General features: G+C 32.9%; 1 protein-coding gene across 1 annotated transcript in view; it reads right to left on the reverse strand.

The window, feature by feature from the left end:
- LOC142336542 (uncharacterized) overlaps positions 1-17640 on the reverse strand; it is a 127690-nt gene extending 110050 nt beyond the window's left edge. The window contains exons 1-2 of the mRNA XM_075385450.1: positions 16666-17640; positions 268-1410 (exon numbers count right to left, since the gene is read on the reverse strand). Coding sequence (XP_075241565.1) covers positions 268-615 — 348 coding nt within the window. The 5' untranslated portion in view covers positions 616-1410; positions 16666-17640. The remainder of the gene's footprint in view (positions 1-267; positions 1411-16665) is intronic.
- Positions 17641-18192: the final 552 nt, after the last annotated feature.

Genomic DNA, 18192 nt, shown 5'->3' on the forward strand with positions numbered 1-18192 from the left:
GGAATCAAAGAAATTTTCTTATTGAGATAAAGTAAAAAACTGAATTTTTAGCATAATTATTCTACAGGGTAGTACCAACTTCGAAAACACTGTTATTAAAATAAACACCTCGATTTCATTTTGCCGATGGCTACTTTTTGCGCAGAGCTACAAAAGAGGTATCACTTAAAAACTCTCGAAAAATGAAATAAATCTTGAGGAATTGTTACAACTTTTTTCGCAACGCGCAGAACCGATTCTTTCTGTCTCAAATAAATTATCACTAACCTGTTTGTTGTGATATAGAACATAAAGTGTCTGCACAAAAGATAATGACGTCATAACGAAGAAGACGAAAAAGACAGTTAGGCCGAAATGAGTCGTGTACACCCACACAGCGCCCATTAAAAAGGCCACCACCTGAATCGCATAACACAGGCCTCGGTTCAGCCGACGACTCTGTGGCACGAACGTCGACAGGAAGAGTAACCCACACACGACGTGAAACCAGGGTGACTCGGATAGAGAAAAGTAGTCAGCGAGTTTCGGGTTAATTTCACCTCCGGGCGACATCATATTGGGAGTTATAAACGAAATGTTTTTGCCCGTAATATTATAGTCAGAATTCGAAGACATTTTTTTATTTCCAAAACGCAATAGCTGTTTGTTTTAGGCGTTTGATTTGACGTAAGAGTTTAATGTATGCGCATAAATGCATCAAAATTACTTTTTTTTGCAAATAAATTGCGGTACTATAGATCAAAGGAAACGTTGTTTATAAATAGTTAGTTTTATAACACCACGATGTTCTTAAATAATCAACGCAGATCATTTCAAAGATAATTTGTCTGATAATTTCGAGGATAATTCGCCTTTGACGATTTTGAGGACAACCAATTTGTTCATAATTATGAGTCACTTTTTTTCGGTCGGTAAAATTTCCATGAACTCCAAATTTGTGTAACTTCCATGGCTCATTTGAAACTTATATTATCTTGCCCAGATAAAACTGAATGCGTGCATAGATAGTGTCACCTTGCCAAGAAAATTGAAAGTCTCCGTCAGAATTTTGCGTTGAAATTATTTTGGTATTTGCAATTGACAAACTTCAATGCGGAAATGAAAGAAAAAACATGGTTGCGATACCACAAGAACTGATAATATCCATTTCTTATTATTGCGTATAATAACTCGAACCAAAAGAGAAGAAAGAGTGAAAAAAGAGGAAGCACGTTGCTTTCTGATTGTTTCCTGAGAAAGAATTTTTTTGTTCACGTGGTGTATATTATTTGTCTCTTCTTCATTTGTTTCGGCGTATTGATTGCATAGCGTGTAGGTTCTAAGTTGAAATCAACTCCTCTTCTGGTGAAGAAAGAAGTTGATAAGATGGTGATGTCAGTGATTGCATGTACAACAGAATCAGCTCGACTTCTAAACAACAAGAAAGGGCTTGGGGCTAGTGAAGTGTACATAATCACTTTAAATTCCAAACCATCCAATTCATGTTCTTACTGCAGAGAACATCCTCTAATCTGAGTTGTAGAAATAGATTTAAAAAAATTAAAATGGCAAAGGTGCAAAAATTCTCAGGTCTATTACAAAAAAGAGACCATTATTAATCAACTATAATTTAAAACAAACTTGCAAACAACTTCGAGGGTGAGTTCGTGGAAGTATGATTCGACAAAATAATGTCTAGAGGTGTTGTCATTCGGGTAAGTAAAATAAACGGTCTGGCAAAGAATTCTTGTCCAGGTATTGCGAATCCCAAAAATGAGCTAACAAACCTGATATCTAAAAAAGCTTTAATAAATTGATATTCTATTTTGGTCTGTTTTTTTAGAATCATGGTTGCACAAGTTAACACTGCTGGTCTAATCGCATTAATTTGCAAAATTTCTAATCCATGCCTATTTTTTTTTGTCCGGAGATTGTGTTCTGATAATGAACAATTTTAGCGTATCATGTGGTTAGGACCTCCACAGTCCCACTGTAGTCATCCAAACTTTCACCAAAAACACAGAGGGCTTCCTACTATTTAAAGGGTTGAAAAATTTGCATTTTCAGCATGCTACTTCGTACCTAAAAAAATGCAATGAATTCGTCGACCAATTATTGGCCAATAGAATTTTTACGCTGGCGGTCCTCCGTGACCGCCAGCGTAAAATGTGAATGAAGGTCTTTACTAGTGTTTTTTTGTTTAAATGGGACGGAGACTAATACCATCCACAAACGTTTTTGATAGAACATTCATTTTTGGCCTCAAATTGCCCTGAAAATTAAGTAACAATTAATACTATATCCAGCCGTTGATGAAGAAAGAGTTAATCATTTTGTCCTATTTTCTGCCACAGTTTAATATTTAGAACCAAATTTCACTGTTAGTCTAACTTTTAACACTAAATCAGTCTACCTTGATCTCACTCAGTCTATTATATTTATTTAAGCAGGATTTTTTTCTCCTGACTAATTTTTCAACTCGATAAACTTGATTATTGAACTCGATAAACTTGATGGTAAACTCGATAACTTCGAGGGTGCGTTCGTGGAATTATGATTCGACAAAATAATGTCTAGAAGTGTTGTCATTTGGGTAAGTAAAATAAACGGTCTGGTAAAGAATTCTCGTCCAGGTATTTCGAATCCCAAAAATGAGCTAACATAATTGATATTCAAAAAAATTTTTAATTCATTGATGTTCTATTTTAGTATATTTTTTTTCAGAATCATGGTTGCACAAGTTAACACTGCTGGTCTAATCGCATTATTTGCATAATTTCTAATCCATGCCTATTTTTTGTCCAGAGATTGTGTTCTGATTATGAACAATTTTAGCGGATCATGTGGTTAGGACCTCCACAGTCCCACTGTAGTCATCCAAACTTTCACAAAAAACACAGAGGGCTTCTTACTCTGTAAAGAGTTGAAAAATTTGCATTTTCAGCATGCTACTTCTTACCTAAATAAAATGCAATGAACTCGTCCACCAATTATTGGCCAATAGAAATCATGATTTGAAAAAAAAACGAACCTTGTTCCTCCGTGACCGCCAGGGTAAAATGTGAATGAAGGTCTTTACTACTGTTTTTTGTTTAAATGGGACGGAGATTAATACCATCCACAAATGTTTGTGATAGAACATTCATTTCTGGCCTCAAACTGCCCTGAAAATTAAGGAACAATTAATACTATATCCAGCCGTTGATGAAGAAAGAGTTAGTCTTTTTGTCCTATTTTCTGCCACAATTTGATATTAAGACCCAAATTTCATTGTTAGTCTAAACATTAACACTAAATCAGTCTACCCTGATCTCACTCAGTCTATTATATTTATTTAAGCAGTATTTTTTTCTCCTGACTAATTATTCAACTCGATAAACTTGATGTTTGACACCACTATATAGCAAACAAATTCTTCTCAAATAATTTGCATCCAATAGTTTTTAGGAAAAGCTCATCTTTGGTCAGATTTGATCTGTCTTCCTGTTCCAAATGATTTAACATCTGCGGTTTTCGTGAGAAAACGAGTTCTATTTTTTGCGTAAATCAACAGTTTCTGACTTTCTTTCTTATTGAAGGTAAAAACTGGTCTTCTTTCCATTTTTGACTCCTGTATATGAAATTCCCTAATTACTTCCATTTAAAAACGATATAAAGCCACTAAAAACATTAACGATGAGAAAAATAATTTTGATCCAAAAAATCGCTGGAAATCAAAATCGGAAAAATAGGACAAAAAGTTTAGATAGGAGAAAACCAATTATTCAAAGCAATTTTAAGCGTCAATCAAATTTTCCACAACCAAAGGTGGTCACTGATAACAGGAGCAAACAAAATTTTGGGAGCAGAAATTTAGGGACCACAGAAACTTATATAAAACAGGAGGGAAAAATAACAATCAGTTGATTAGTCTGTTTTGAAATACTATGACACAATGACTGGAAATTTAAAAAAAATAGGCAAAAAAATTGCCGTTAACAAATCCTGTTGTCCACAAGACTCCCTAAAACTCTTTTGGACGAGTTAATTCTGAAGAACCTAATTTGTTTTCCTCCACAGAAAACTTTCGTTCATTTATTGGATTATCGACCTATTAAGAACAAGCGACAAATGTCATTCCCTATTTCAAAGCTTAGCGTTACCATTAACAAACAGTGATTCCCGTACTATCTGGCGTAGCTCCCAATTCTCATCTGGAGACAACTGCTTAATTACAAATAAGCAACTAAACAGTTCGTAGGTTTGTCTACAACCTTTGGAAATTAACTCTAATAATTCTATATGTTTGCAAAACATTTTCAGGGCAAAAGAAGAAAAGTTGAAGCCCACCTCAAAAAGATATAACAAAAAAACATATATAAATTATATAGAAACTTCGTTCTCAACTAGTTAAAAGGAAAATAAGAGTAGCCCAACAAACTTCCATAAAAAATATTCAAAATTTCTGACCTCTCAACAAAAAAAATGATTTGCTGTCAGAAACTTGTGGATAAAAAGAGGCGTAGTGTTATCAAAAATTTTATAAAAACTCGGTTAAAATATGTCGAAATTGACCAATTTTTAAGGCATTGAATGGAATTTTGAGTCAAAATTTTTTTTCGAAAGCAAGAGTTTTGCTGTCAACAAAAAACAGGGAAATTTATAAAAATGTGTTCAAAGATAAGTATTTTTAAAGTTTTTGGAAGTTCGTACAACCCCAAAAGAATGGGTCCTGAGAAAATTTAAACATGGGAAATCAAACCTAAACCTTGCAATTGCCACTCCTTCAATTCTTAACTTGAAGTCTCTCAAGTGGCCTTAAAAAATTAAACTCGCTGAAAAATTAAACTATGCACATCCAACACCAATTTTTAAAAACTGACTGAACTTAAAACCATATTGAATTGCTCAGATTGTTGAAGGAATATTTCTCAATTATAGGCTAGATTACTTTAACTAAAACGGTGTTTTGAATAAAGAAAAACTTTATTTTCAACCAAAACGGAATTTCAACAGACGCTGAATTGAAATCTACTGATACATTTACAAACAATTTGAAGAATAATGATGAAAAAAGAGCAAAAATTTGAAATCTCGTAATCGCTTCAACTTGAACATAAACAAAATTGTATCAAAGCGGAAAAGTTTCACTTTTTCAACATCTCCAGCCTATCTGTTTTAATCTCTGATCCCAATACGTAGTGTTTTCCAGGGAAAGGTCTTGGAGCTCCGCGTTTCTAAAACGTTTAACAAATGATCGTCATTGTTCAGTTTGCAAATTATCCTAGCTTAGTGTAAAAAACTAGACAAGAGAAAACAGGTCACAATTTGAAACTAAATAGGAAGAAACAGTTGAATTTTTGAAAGAGAACCCGGCTACTCTAAGAGCAGAAAAAACAGAATCTGTTTTTTTCAAAAATGTCTGAGCAAAAAAAATTTTTCAAAGGTGAAACTATGAAAACTGATTCAAGCTGTCGTTGCCCTGTGGTACAGTTTGACGCAATGATAACACTTAAAAATAGATTGCTTTCGGTTTTAAGAAAAAATTAAACTAAAATTTGTTTATTATAACTTGTGAGCAATGGTGTCTCTTTGCAAAACGGAATTTTATCAAATAAATTGTGCTTTGACATCTTCTATTGGCTACACTGTAAATGTTAACCACTAGAAGCATATGGTGCAGCATATCAAACGTCAAAGTAACTGAGGAAAAAATTCGCTTTGGAATTTTGAAAGCTGGAAATTTTGCATTTTTATCATGCTACATCGTGCCTCTACAAAAAATAATAATTTTTTTGACCAATTATTGGCCAATTGAAACCAGAGTTTGAAATAAAAAAACGTTGTTACTCGGTGACTAGCAGCGTAAAATTTGAATCAAGATCTTTACTATTGGTTTTGGCTTAAATAGGACGAAGATTCATACCCTACAAGAATGTTTGTCATAGAGCATTTATTTTTGGCCTCAAACTTCTCTGAAAATTAAGAAACAATTAATACTATATCCAGCCGTTGAGGAGAAAGGAGATAATTATTTTTCCAGTTTTTCTGGAACCAATTGATATTAAGACCCAGATTTCACTGTTAGTCTAACCTTCAATAATTAAATCAGTCTATCCTGATTTCACTCAGTTTATTATATTTATAAAAGCAGATTTTTTAATCCTGACAAATTCCTCAACTCTTCAACTTAGGTACAAACTTGATGCTTGAAACCACTTATAGCAAACAAACACTTCTCAAATCTTTTGCATCCAATAATTTTTCAAGGAACAGCTTATTTTTGGTCAGATTAGATCTGCCTTCCTTATCGAAACGATTTAACATCTGCAGTTTTCGTGAGACTTGGTCGTTGAAGTCAAACCAGACCTTCTTCCATGTTTGACTCCTATATATAAAAATCACTAATTAATTCCATTTAAAAACCAAATAAAGCCACGGAAAAGACACAAAGAGTAAAGAAAATAACTTTGATCAGAAAAAAATGCCAGATATCAAAATCGGGGAAAATGCCCAAAAATCATAAAAGACGCAACGTTAATTTTTCAAATCTTTGTTTTATTCAAAATAATTTTCAAAACGTATTATTTTTTTCCCCAGCAACTACATGGGCAGACAATATTGTTATATCGGTGAATTATTATTTATGAACCAAATATTCAGAGCAATTTTAAGCGTCAAACAATTTTTTGAGACTGAAAGCTGGTCAATGATAACAGGAGCAAACAAAGTCGTCGGAGCAGGAACTTGGGGACCAAACAAACTCATATAAAAACGTAGGGAAAAATTACAATCAGTTGATTAGTTTGTTTTGAAATACTATGACTGGAAAACAGAAAAAAATAGACTAAAAAAGTCTCATCAACAAATCCTATTGTCCACAACAAAGCCTAAACAACTACTTTAGACTAGTTGACGTTCAGAAATGTATATTTTTCCTCCATAGAAAACACTCCTCAGAAAATTGGAGAATCGACATATTAAGCAAAAACGACCAAATTAAATCACTAATTCAGCCCCAGCTCAGTGTTACCATTCACGAACAGTGATTTCTCTACTCCCTGGGTACCAAATTGCGTTTGCAGACAACTGCTTCATTACTAAGCAATAATTAAACATTTAGGACGTCTGTTTACAACCTTTTGAAATTGACCAGATTTTTTTGATGTTTGTAAAAACAATTTTGGAGCAACAAAAGAAAAGTTGAGGCCCCGTTCAAAAAAGAAAAAACAAAACAACATAAAAAACTCAATGGAGACCTTGTTCTCAAATCAGTTAAAAGGAAATTAAAAGTAACACAACAACAACTGCAAAAAATTATTCAAAATTTCTGACCTCTCAACACAAAAAAAAACGATTTTGTGTCATAATACTATCAATAAGGAAAGGCGTAGTTTTATCAAGAGAATTAGAATAAAAACGCACAGAAATAATTAAAAGAGGATCAAATTTCAGGCATTGAAAGAGTACCCGCCTACACAAAGAGCAGAAAAAACGGAGTCTCTATTTTTTCAAAAACATCTGAGCAAAATAAAACAATATTTCTTTTAATACTATCAATAAGGAAAGGCGTAGTTTTATCAAGAGAATTAGAATAAAAACGCACAGAAATAATTAAAAGAGGATCAAATTTCAGGCATTGAAAGAGTACCCGCCTACACAAAGAGCAGAAAAAACGGAGTCTCTATTTTTTCAAAAACATCTGAGCAAAATAAAACAATATTTCTTTTAATACTATCAATAAGGAAAGGCGTAGTTTTATCAAGAGAATTAGAATAAAACGCACAGAAATAATTAAAAGAGGATCAAATTTCAGGCATTGAAAGAGTACCCGCCTACACAAAGAGCAGAAAAAACGGAGTCTCTATTTTTTCAAAAACATCTGAGCAAAATAAAACAATATTTCTTTTAAAAGGTGAAACTATGAAACCTGATTCAGGCTTCCGTTGCCTTGGCATAAAATTTGACACAATGCTAACACCTAAAAATAGATTGAATTCCGTTTTCAGAAAAATCTCAACTAAAATTTGTTATTATAACTTGTGAGCTAAAACTGGTGAAATAAAAGCGAACATTTTGCGTTTGAACTTTAGTTGCAAGAACATAGCCGCCAGATTGTAAAAAGCTCACAATGGAAAAACGACTCATATATAAAAAGAAAATATGGAGAAGATATCTGAAGTTAAAAAACGTTGACATATGGAAAAATTTAACCAAAGCAAGTATAGTTTTGAACTCCAAACGATGTTTAGAAAAGCTCCAAAAGATTTTCTCTTCAGTCGATTTGTTTCAATAAATCATAATAAACAAACTGGATTTTTATTTTTTATCTTATTTAAGTATCTAAGAATGTATATGGACTGAATCAGCTGGGTCAATATAGAAAAGAATAGATAAACACAATTTGTCGTTTGATGCTTTTGATTATGCAAGTGTTCAACTAAACAATTTTGCTTTTTAAATAACAAGATACCTTCCAAACAACTTCAAACTACAAAACTCAGCAGGTTCAATATACCTATGCAATTGGGGGCTGGATACCTATGCAACTCAAGCTGGACAAAATACAGCTTGTTTTCTTTCGTCTTTTCGAGTTTTTATGAAAAATTCGAGAAACAGTAAATTAAGCCAATAATGACTTGACAGATTATCACTTGTTTATTGTTCCGACTCAGTTTAGTGGGAGGAGGAACTGTATACTCAAATGGGTTTTTTATTCAGTCAACTGTGGGCTCTCGATTTATTCACCGACGACAGTTGAAACTAGTATCATTGTGAAGCCCGTTTAGCATAGAAAATGGAATAAATAAGATTTTGTATAATTTCGTTTTTTACAGGGAGTTATTGAGTTTTGAAGTTTTGTGAATAAAAATTGGACTTCCGTTATTTTTATTCACATATTCCGGAATTTTGCCTATATTTTTGTCAGTTTTCCTGAAAATATGTTGAAAATGTTTTTAAAAAATGTTTTTGGTTTTATAAGGGTGTTGATGAAATTTTTATTTGGTTTTTTTGGCTCAAATTATTGCTATATATCTCAAAAAAAGAGACTTCACCAAAAATTTCAAGACATGAACTTCTTTAGTCACATTTGCTTGAATTTGCCGAAGGGAAACACAAAAATTTCTGACACAATTTTTTTTTATTCAAGTTAGGGCTAGTTTACTTCTCTGCTCTCTTTGAAAATTTTCTAGGGTTGAACTTTTTCTTTGATATATGAACTTTGTCAAGTTTTTCTTATCTATTACATTGGACACAATTGCAAAGAGCGAAATCAATAGCAAGACTACCTTGAGCAATCTAAGAAAAGTTATCACCTTTTTTTTGTTCATTGCAGAACAGAACAATCCACATCAAGGCTAACCATTGACAAGTTCATTTAGCTGCATAAACAGTTGCTTGTTCTTGTTTGATTTCTTTTGGTCAAAATTTTATTGTCGTTTTGACATTTAAAATCATTTGTTTTCAAAATAAACAGTGGATTATATAACTTTGCCTCTGTTTTTCCCATAATTTGGTCAACTTGTAGCTAAGTTTCAGCAAAAACATAATGCAGATTCTTATTAAATAAATTGCTATCTCTATTCCGGCCTGGCGCTTTAATTCAATGTTTTCTGGCTTGCTTGCTTGCAACTAGTTTCACAAATAATTTTGGTTTTGGACATTTGCCCCTTTTTCGGGTTGTTTTTCTGTTTTTGTCACATTACCAAAATATTGATAGGTCATCTATCACTTTATTGGTGTTTAGAAGGTAGACGAAGTCTTAGAACGCTGAGCATATAATTTCTTAGGGCACAAGTTACGGTTTTAACGGCTTCAACACAGTTTTCTACAAGAAGTTGATGGAATATTTTTCACTTTTTTCTTTAGTTGAATTTCCTCATTTAACCGTATGAGAATTTCTAGAAAAGTAGAAGGTTTCAACGGTCTGTGATTGTAGAAAATATGAGCTTGTTTAGTGACTTCATTTGGTCGCTGATGGTTTTTATGAATTTAATTGTAATTTTTTGCAAGAAAGGTAACAGAAAGGTTTAATTTCTCATCTTGTGTTCCTTTGTGTTCTTTTTGTAACCTAATCTCAATAATTGAAGGTCATATATTGCATTGCTCACATAAAAAAAGACAAAATTGAAAATATCTATTGTCTTATGTCAATTTATTATGGTGTTAACGCTGTTTTTTTTTTGAAATTTCAAAAAAAATGTTTTGTTTTCACTAATTTCGTCTGTATTTGACGTTTGTCTTCGTAAACGTAAGACAAATTCTGATCAGCAAATTCTCCTTTTAGAGGAATGAACAAACCTACATTTTTAATCAATTTACAGTTAATGATTTTCATGCCCTTTGAAAAAATTGTTTTCGATAAAAAAAAAACAAACGTTGTTATAAACTTTGCTTTTTCTTCTTTACTTGTTACCTAGTCGCATTAACGAGCGGTCATATATCAATGGCGTTCAAAAACTGCGCAATCAAACATTTCTTATTCTTGAAGAAAAAATTTCGCTGATAACGGTTTCGCCACCGTTTTCTCGCAAAAATTTTTTGAGATTTTGTTTTTTTTCTCTGTATCTGTTGTTTTTTTGTAGTCGTTTGAAAAAAAAACTTAAGAATGACAGGACCCAATGTCTTATCTTGAGTGTTAAATGATCGTTTTGAAATTTATTTTTTGATTTCAGTTCATGTCTAATGGGTTTCATTACTTTGGAACCAATTGTTTTCAAAAAATTTGAGCGTATTTTTTAAATTAGCCGACTTTGGCGTTCTTTGTCCACTTGATACCAAATCTCATTAAGCACAAGTTCCATTTTTTGTCACGAACAGTGAACTAGTTATTTTTGTTCAATTCGGTTTCATCTGACGCTACTTAGACTCTGCTTTTCTAGAAACCAAGTTTTTCTAAAAGCAGACATCGAGTTTTGGATGTTATTAATGTTTGTTGTTGTTATTTGATTTTCTAGTTTGTCTTGTCTCGTGTTCTTACTAATGGCTCAATCCTCTAAAGCGAAAGCGGCATTTTTATTGCACTGATTGATTTGAGTTGGAGACAACTTTTTATTCATACACCAGTTTCTTCGAAAAAATACTTGACTTTTTGAAATTTTTCTATCCCGTCCTCATTCGGTAGACAATTAAGATAAAGATGTGGATGATTGTGTTCGGAAAATTATGTGCAAACGCACATTAGTGAGCCGCCTTGTGAGTACCTAAGTTTTCTAATTCTTTCTATGAAAAATAAGAGAGCAAAAAACAAAAGCAACAATATTAATAGAGTAATAGAAATAGTTATTACTAGTTTATTACTGCCCAAGTCTTATCCTATCTTGTAATTCTTAAGACACTTCATATTATTATGAAGCAGGATGTTTGACAGATATTTGGGTAGAAATTGAAAATTACCTCAACATTTTGTTGGATACTCTCACATATAAAAAAAAACAAATTCCTCGCTAGTGAGAATTGTGGAATATTCAATGATTGTAAAAATTTTAAGACCGCACCTATATCCATATCAAGCAGCTTTTTTAACTGAACGTTCTCATACAAAATAGAATCTATGGACACACTCATAAAATTGCGTCGATTCAATTGACTTGCTATAAATTTAATTAAAAATTGACCATTGGCAAGAAAAAAGCAGTAAAAAACGGCATGAACGATTTGAACTTGGGTGTGAACGCAAAAAATAAGTCTTGCAAAAACTATTCTTCGCTGAGTACTTGAGGAAAGCCTAAACAAAAACAGTTGATGAATAATTATTGGAAAGATATTTAAAGCAAAGTTGGCATCGTTTTTGCAGATTATTGGCAAATTGATGTAGTTCAAAGAAGAATTTGAGCTATAACAATCAGTTAAATAAGGAAATCAAAGATGATGTCTAAGAGTTCCGACAAATGGCCACAAAAAGAGAGTTCTCTGCAACTGATTTTTTGCCGCCCATTCGTTTGAACTGGTGCAGTCTTGCAAAAACCACATTTTCCAGCTGACGGATTTTTCTTGCTGTCGTGAACTCTTTTTTTGCTTTTAAAGACAGTTCTTGTATAAAATTCCTCGTATTCCCGAAGCGCTCAAGTGAAAAGGTTCTACACCAAGAAGTATGCGCTCAATATTGATTTGTGAAAAATGTGAGAGCTTTAATACCTTGCAAAATAGAATAAAGATTCTAGTGTCATTTTTTGGATACCTTGAAATTCATCTAGAAGCCAGTCACGATGACAAGTTGAGAAATAAAACCAGGATGATCGTTATTGGGATTCAGCATAAGTTTTTCAAATTATTCCAAGATCAAAGCTGCTTAACTTAGATGAATATGTACAGACATTAATTTGATTATACGCTTTCTTCTGCAAAAAACAATATATTATAATTCGCTTTATAAAAATTTCAAGTGCTGTTTGCTGTCCCAGTGAGTACCGCAATTTTGTTGCAATCTGAAGGCAAGTTTCAAAAAGTTCAAAAATTATCCATTTTCCATATCTCAACCACCAATATTTTTGAATTCAGCTCCAAAACTTCTTACTCATATTTCAGGACAGTATAACAGAAATGCATTCATGAAGAATCTAATTTTTCTTTAAAATGACGTCAGTTGAAAAAAAACAAGGTCAAATATAAGAAAAAAATAGCAAAATTACTACTATTTGATCTAGCACTACCAAAAAATTTTCATGCATAACATCGACAATTTTCATGTATAACTTGGAATAGGGTCCCCAACAAAAATTAGCCCGAAAAAAAATCGTTATCAGAATAAAATTTTAACCTTGAACTGCAATTTGACAATTTCACAGTTATTGAAAACTAAACCGCCAGCAGTTTCAAAAATTAATTGTCCATGGAAATTGAGAGACATAATTGTAAATTTCTATCCGAAATCAAGAAAACAAGACAAAGAAACATAATGAGTAATTTCTTATCCGTTTCTCCGAAAAAACATGGTTTAAAACCTTCTATATATTCAATCATACACACCATTTAAATTCATCAAAATTTGTCAAATTATAATATAATATGAATAGCTTGAATATAAGAAGCAGACGCAATCAAAATACGCGAGTCTTTGCGTTCAGATTCTTTGCAAAAAAAACATATTTCTCTTAATGTGATTCACATAGTGTTCTCTTTCTTACTCTCGTTCAGGGTATGAAGATGATTCATGAATATCTATCTGAACGTGTCAAAATTCAAGTTCAAATGACCGTTTATAATTCCAGAGAGAAAAAAAATCTTCTGAGTTGACATATAATCTGGATGCATAGTTTTCAGCAATATAAGAAAAATAGAACAAATAATCACAACATTTTAAAAATTAGGATAAATTTTTCAAAATCTAGCGTTCTTTTTATGTCATTATTATTGCAAGTGGAACCTACAACAAAACAAATTCACAACAAAACGCTCTGCTTTTGTATATTGTAGTCGATGGGGTTAGATTAGACAGAAAAACAAAACGCACAAAGTATTAAAACAATGCTTCATTCAACAACGTTCAAGATAAAAAAAAGTTCAGCAAATATTTTCCTGCGACTGAAAAGTAATCATGTATTTCATCAAAATTAATTAATCGCCAATAAAAAATTGAGAGCAGAAAAAATTTTTTTTGGAAAAGAACTTGAAAGTAGTTTAGGTTAAAGACACTGTTGGCGTAATTTTTCTCATTTAAAATTGATTATATCAACAAAGTATTGGCTAGATGATAATTAAATTTAAAAAATCCTTACCAACTAGCCATACACTTGCAACTTCATTCAAATTTATCTTAAGTTCTTAAGCCAAATATAAATAATTTTAACAAAGAATATTTCAGAATGAAGAAGAATTCTAACAAAAATTTAATTCTTTCAAAACTCTTTTAATTTTTTTGTTCAAATTGTTCTTAATCATTTTTATTCACGGACACTAAGTTTTTGAAACACACTACCATTTTAAGATGTTCATCGGTAATTTTTAATAGGTTACGTTTGATTACTTTATCCATTGAAATTCTGTTCCATAAATTGCAAGTATATCAGATCCAGTAGAAAGGTGATGATTCCCTTTTTGATTTTGAGTATATCAAGCATGTTTTGACAAGAATCACAGTCTTTCAACCGTTAAAGAGTCCGAAATACTGTTCAAAACAATTTTCAAAAACTTTCTGCATTACATTAGCAAAATAGGATTCAATTTCACTACAAAAATTGAATTAAATTATTGTACTATTGTGTCTGCAGCAATTTATGATTTTCGAGATGTATATCTGTTCAAATTCAAACAATAACCAAGGAGAGAAAATTTTTCTTCCTAAAACAGAATGTTTCTCAATTGTAACGAACAAAAATTTTAACAAAAGCGATTTTCTGTATGCACGGACACAAAAAAATATTGAGACCCAAATCTTAACTTTTGGTTCTTTGGACAACAGAAACCAAGATGGGCAAGAAACTATTTCCATGTTCCGTTATTTTAAATCTTTGCTATTGACACATTGTAACCTCTCTGGCATAGATGATCATTATAAAAGAAGCTCAAACATAGACATCACATGATCCCATAAAATAGGACAAACAAGTTTTTTGAAAAAAAAATATTGGCATATATTTTTTAACGAATTTTCAACTTTAACTCTTCTTTTAATGAAGCTGGATAATCCTATTAAACAATTACTGCGAAACAAATTTACTTGAACTTTCTGAACAAAAAAGTTAATGATAAAATCAGCCACTAGCAGTTAATGCATATTAGATTCAAAAGAAAAACAGATTTAGTTATCAGTAAATCAATTTTCGCATTGACAAAAACCTCTGTTTTGCAAAAAATGAGCATCTTGTTGCATTTACTGAATGAAGTAACTGCTTAACAGCAGCTTATTTCACAGAAATTGGGGCAAAACTTATTCGGCTTAAATCTTTCTATTCAGGTCTTGGTAACTTTTTTGGGCAAAAAAGTTTTCTGTAGCTTTCAGACAAAAGTATTTCAAGCATTATCAATCAAAGTTGTAATGTTAGAAAATTATTAGAGAGTAAAAGCCCAAAAATATGAAACAGAATAAATTTTATCTTCTATTTATATTTCTTAATTGCGCGTTTTAACGCACGACGCCCACCTGCTGCGTTCATTTTGGTCTGGACTTATCGACTTTCGGTCTGCGACCTCAATTGGGAAAGGAGTTATAGACTATAATAACGGTTTTGAGAATTTCCATTGCATATCCAAAATTGATGACGAAATTGTGCATCAATAATAGAAAATAGTGACACAATTTTGATCAGTTCTAAAACTCCTTTGATACTAAAGTTTAAAAGAAAAACGTTACCCAGGTTGAGGTGCCATCCGGAAGTGACCTCTGATCAGACCAGGTCCAACGCACACGGTGTGTTCCCAGACCAAAATTACAGGGTCTGGGATTTGGTTCCAGCGCACAATAGTATGATCAGAGGTCACTTCGGTCTGGGGATGGCATGATCACAGGTCACTTCGGTCTGGGGATGGTATGATCAGAGGACACTTCGGTCTGGGGATGGTATGATCAGAGGTCACTTTGGTCTGGGGATGGTATGATCAGAAGTCACTTCAGGATGTGAATGGTCTGATCAGAAGCGGATTCAAGCGCACATTAGTCTGATCATAGACCAATTCGAGCGGAATTTTTTTTTGATTTCTTTTGTCTTTTTTACAGAGAGATGTCGGTTCGGTCAAGAGGCAACAAAAAGCAACATTCTGATCACAGACAGATCTAGAGTCTGATGTCTTTGATCAGAACCAAAGGGGTCCAACCGATTGAACATGTCAGTCCCCTTACAAGGAAATTTTGTTTAACTGTAGTATACGATGTTTTATATGGAAAGCTGTCTAAGTTTATCCATTGAGTTGGAAATATGCACTAATGTATACTAAATAATTTTTTACTGAGCAGTTGGTTTATCTTTTCTTTAGCAATAATACTTTTAGAATGGTCTTTTCTTTAGATGAATATAATAATGCAAACATCATTTTGTATGAAATGAATATATTATAACAAAATTTGCGCGGTGAGGTGATTTTGAGCGCACAATAGTCTGATCAGGAGTAACTTTTGAGCGCACAATAGTCTGATCAGAATTGATTTTGAGCGCACAATCGTCTGGACAATGGTCTGGGTTTGAACTGCGCCATGGTCGCACAATCGTCTGGACAATGGTCTGATTATGGTCTGATCAGAGGTCCTTTCCGTCTGGGAAGGTCTGATCAGAGACAGTTTCGAGCGCACTTAGAGCGCACACGGTGTTTCGAGCGCACTTTTGTCTGATCAGAGGATACTTTGGTCTGGGAGGGTCTGATCAGAGGTAACTTTCGTCTGGCACGGTCTGATCAGGGGTCACTTCCGGATGGCACCTCAACCTGGGTACAGTTTAATCAATTGCGCGAAGTAATTGATATAATGTAAAATGCGCAATCACATTCCTCCGTTCTATGAGAAGAAATTTCCTGAACCGGGGGTCCAACCGGGTTTTCAATCGCAATCATGGAAAATGGGCATTAATTTTGTATAAGTCCCAGTTTCTTGAAAATTTTTGTTGAGTAACATTTTATTGTTTCCGAATTCACAACAATATATAATTTGGGACTTTTGTGCCCCCCCCCCCCCCCCAGCTTAGTGGGCGCATATTATTTGCACGAAATCGGAAAAATTAGGCGGAAAAACTTGATTTATTTACAGGAACGGCGCGACAATCAATTTAAACTTCTCACCTTTTCAGTGACTTATGGCTATAAGGCAATTACTATAAATAGGTAAAGTTTAAGGTCGTGTTTTTTGTAAGGTATAGTAAATGGTAACTTCAAAATAATACCGTATCTTTAACAAGCTAGTTAAAGTAACTATAAAAATAAGGAATAAATAATTTTTAATTCACATTGTAGTAAATGAACCCACGTGAAATTGTGACGTCATAGTAAATAACGACAAGAAAAAGTGGGACAGCTTTAACTCAAAGGTACCATATAACGTATATATTGCCTTCGGACTATCTTTGGTTTGAATAAAGATAACAAATTCTGTTCACTTTTTTTCTGTTTGTTCAATTTGGTACAGTTGCTCTTTTTGTTCAATATTCCTATTGAGTTCGGCTTCTTGTTCATTTTGAAATCATTCAATATTTCAGAATCTATCTATATCTCCGCGTGAAATTCCGGGGAAATTCTAAACTAGTCTATCCCACACCAATACTTGTTTTATCATCGCCACAAATGAGATAACTGTAGATAACATTATAACTTAGTGTAACTAAGCGCTATAAGGAAAACCGCTTGAAGGTAAAAAGGGAAAAAAGTAACAAAACTTCACTTTTGGCCGAAAAAAGGTGGAAAAATTTGGGATTAGCCATTAGCGAGTAATTTTGAAATTAATATTTATGTTGCTAGCAATCATAGTTTTTGCAATTTTTCCTTACTTATATAGCCCAAAGATAAATAAATTTCATGTTGGTAAGTGTACGCGTTTGTGCCTATGTTAAAGACCTATCTGGTGTTTAATTTGTTCGCAAACACAAGAAATTGCTATTTTTCTTTTCCCTGTATTGTAATAGTGGTCGAGGGCTAATACGTGGGAATGGTAAAACATGGTGTAATACGCGTATCCTTTTTATACTCTCAAAAATAAAAAAGAAAGCCTGATCTGAATAAGCATTCGGTTGTAGTAATACTTTTTTCTCTACCTCGCACGCTTGCAGTGAAATAACATAATATTCAGCGCACGCTCTTATTACCTGTGTGTATATACGTGTGTGTGCGTATATGCATGTATACAGAAAGGCGTGCGGCCTGATTACACGGAAAACACGTATTAAAGCAAAATATAGGAGCAATGCTTCTTTTTACCATAATGGAAACACGAAAGCTTATTTTCCATTCAGGATTTTTAATAAGGAAAACTAAATGGGAAAAATTGCACCAAGTGAAGACTATGTATAAAGGAAGAGTGCAGTTTATACGTAGTGTGGTTTTTGTTTTATTATTTCTCGCGTGAGCCTCTTTGAAGCCACTTTTGCAGCTCTTGAATGATAGATTATTATAAATGGGAATAGAAATAAACCAAAGTGTTTCCCATTTCATTGTTACCCGACAGAGCACTTTCTCAATTATCAAACACAAAATTAACCGTATTTCTATTAGGCCTCAGGGCGCTTCAACAAATGAACAGAGTCGATAATAATGAACAAAAGGTTCGTTCACAAAGATTGAAAATACTTTTTGTTTGCCAAATTTCACTTGCAAATG

This window comes from Convolutriloba macropyga, chromosome 3, assembly GCF_964194025.1.
Source record: "Convolutriloba macropyga chromosome 3, txConMacr16.3, whole genome shotgun sequence".
Classification (NCBI taxonomy): domain Eukaryota; kingdom Metazoa; phylum Xenacoelomorpha; order Acoela; family Convolutidae; genus Convolutriloba; species Convolutriloba macropyga.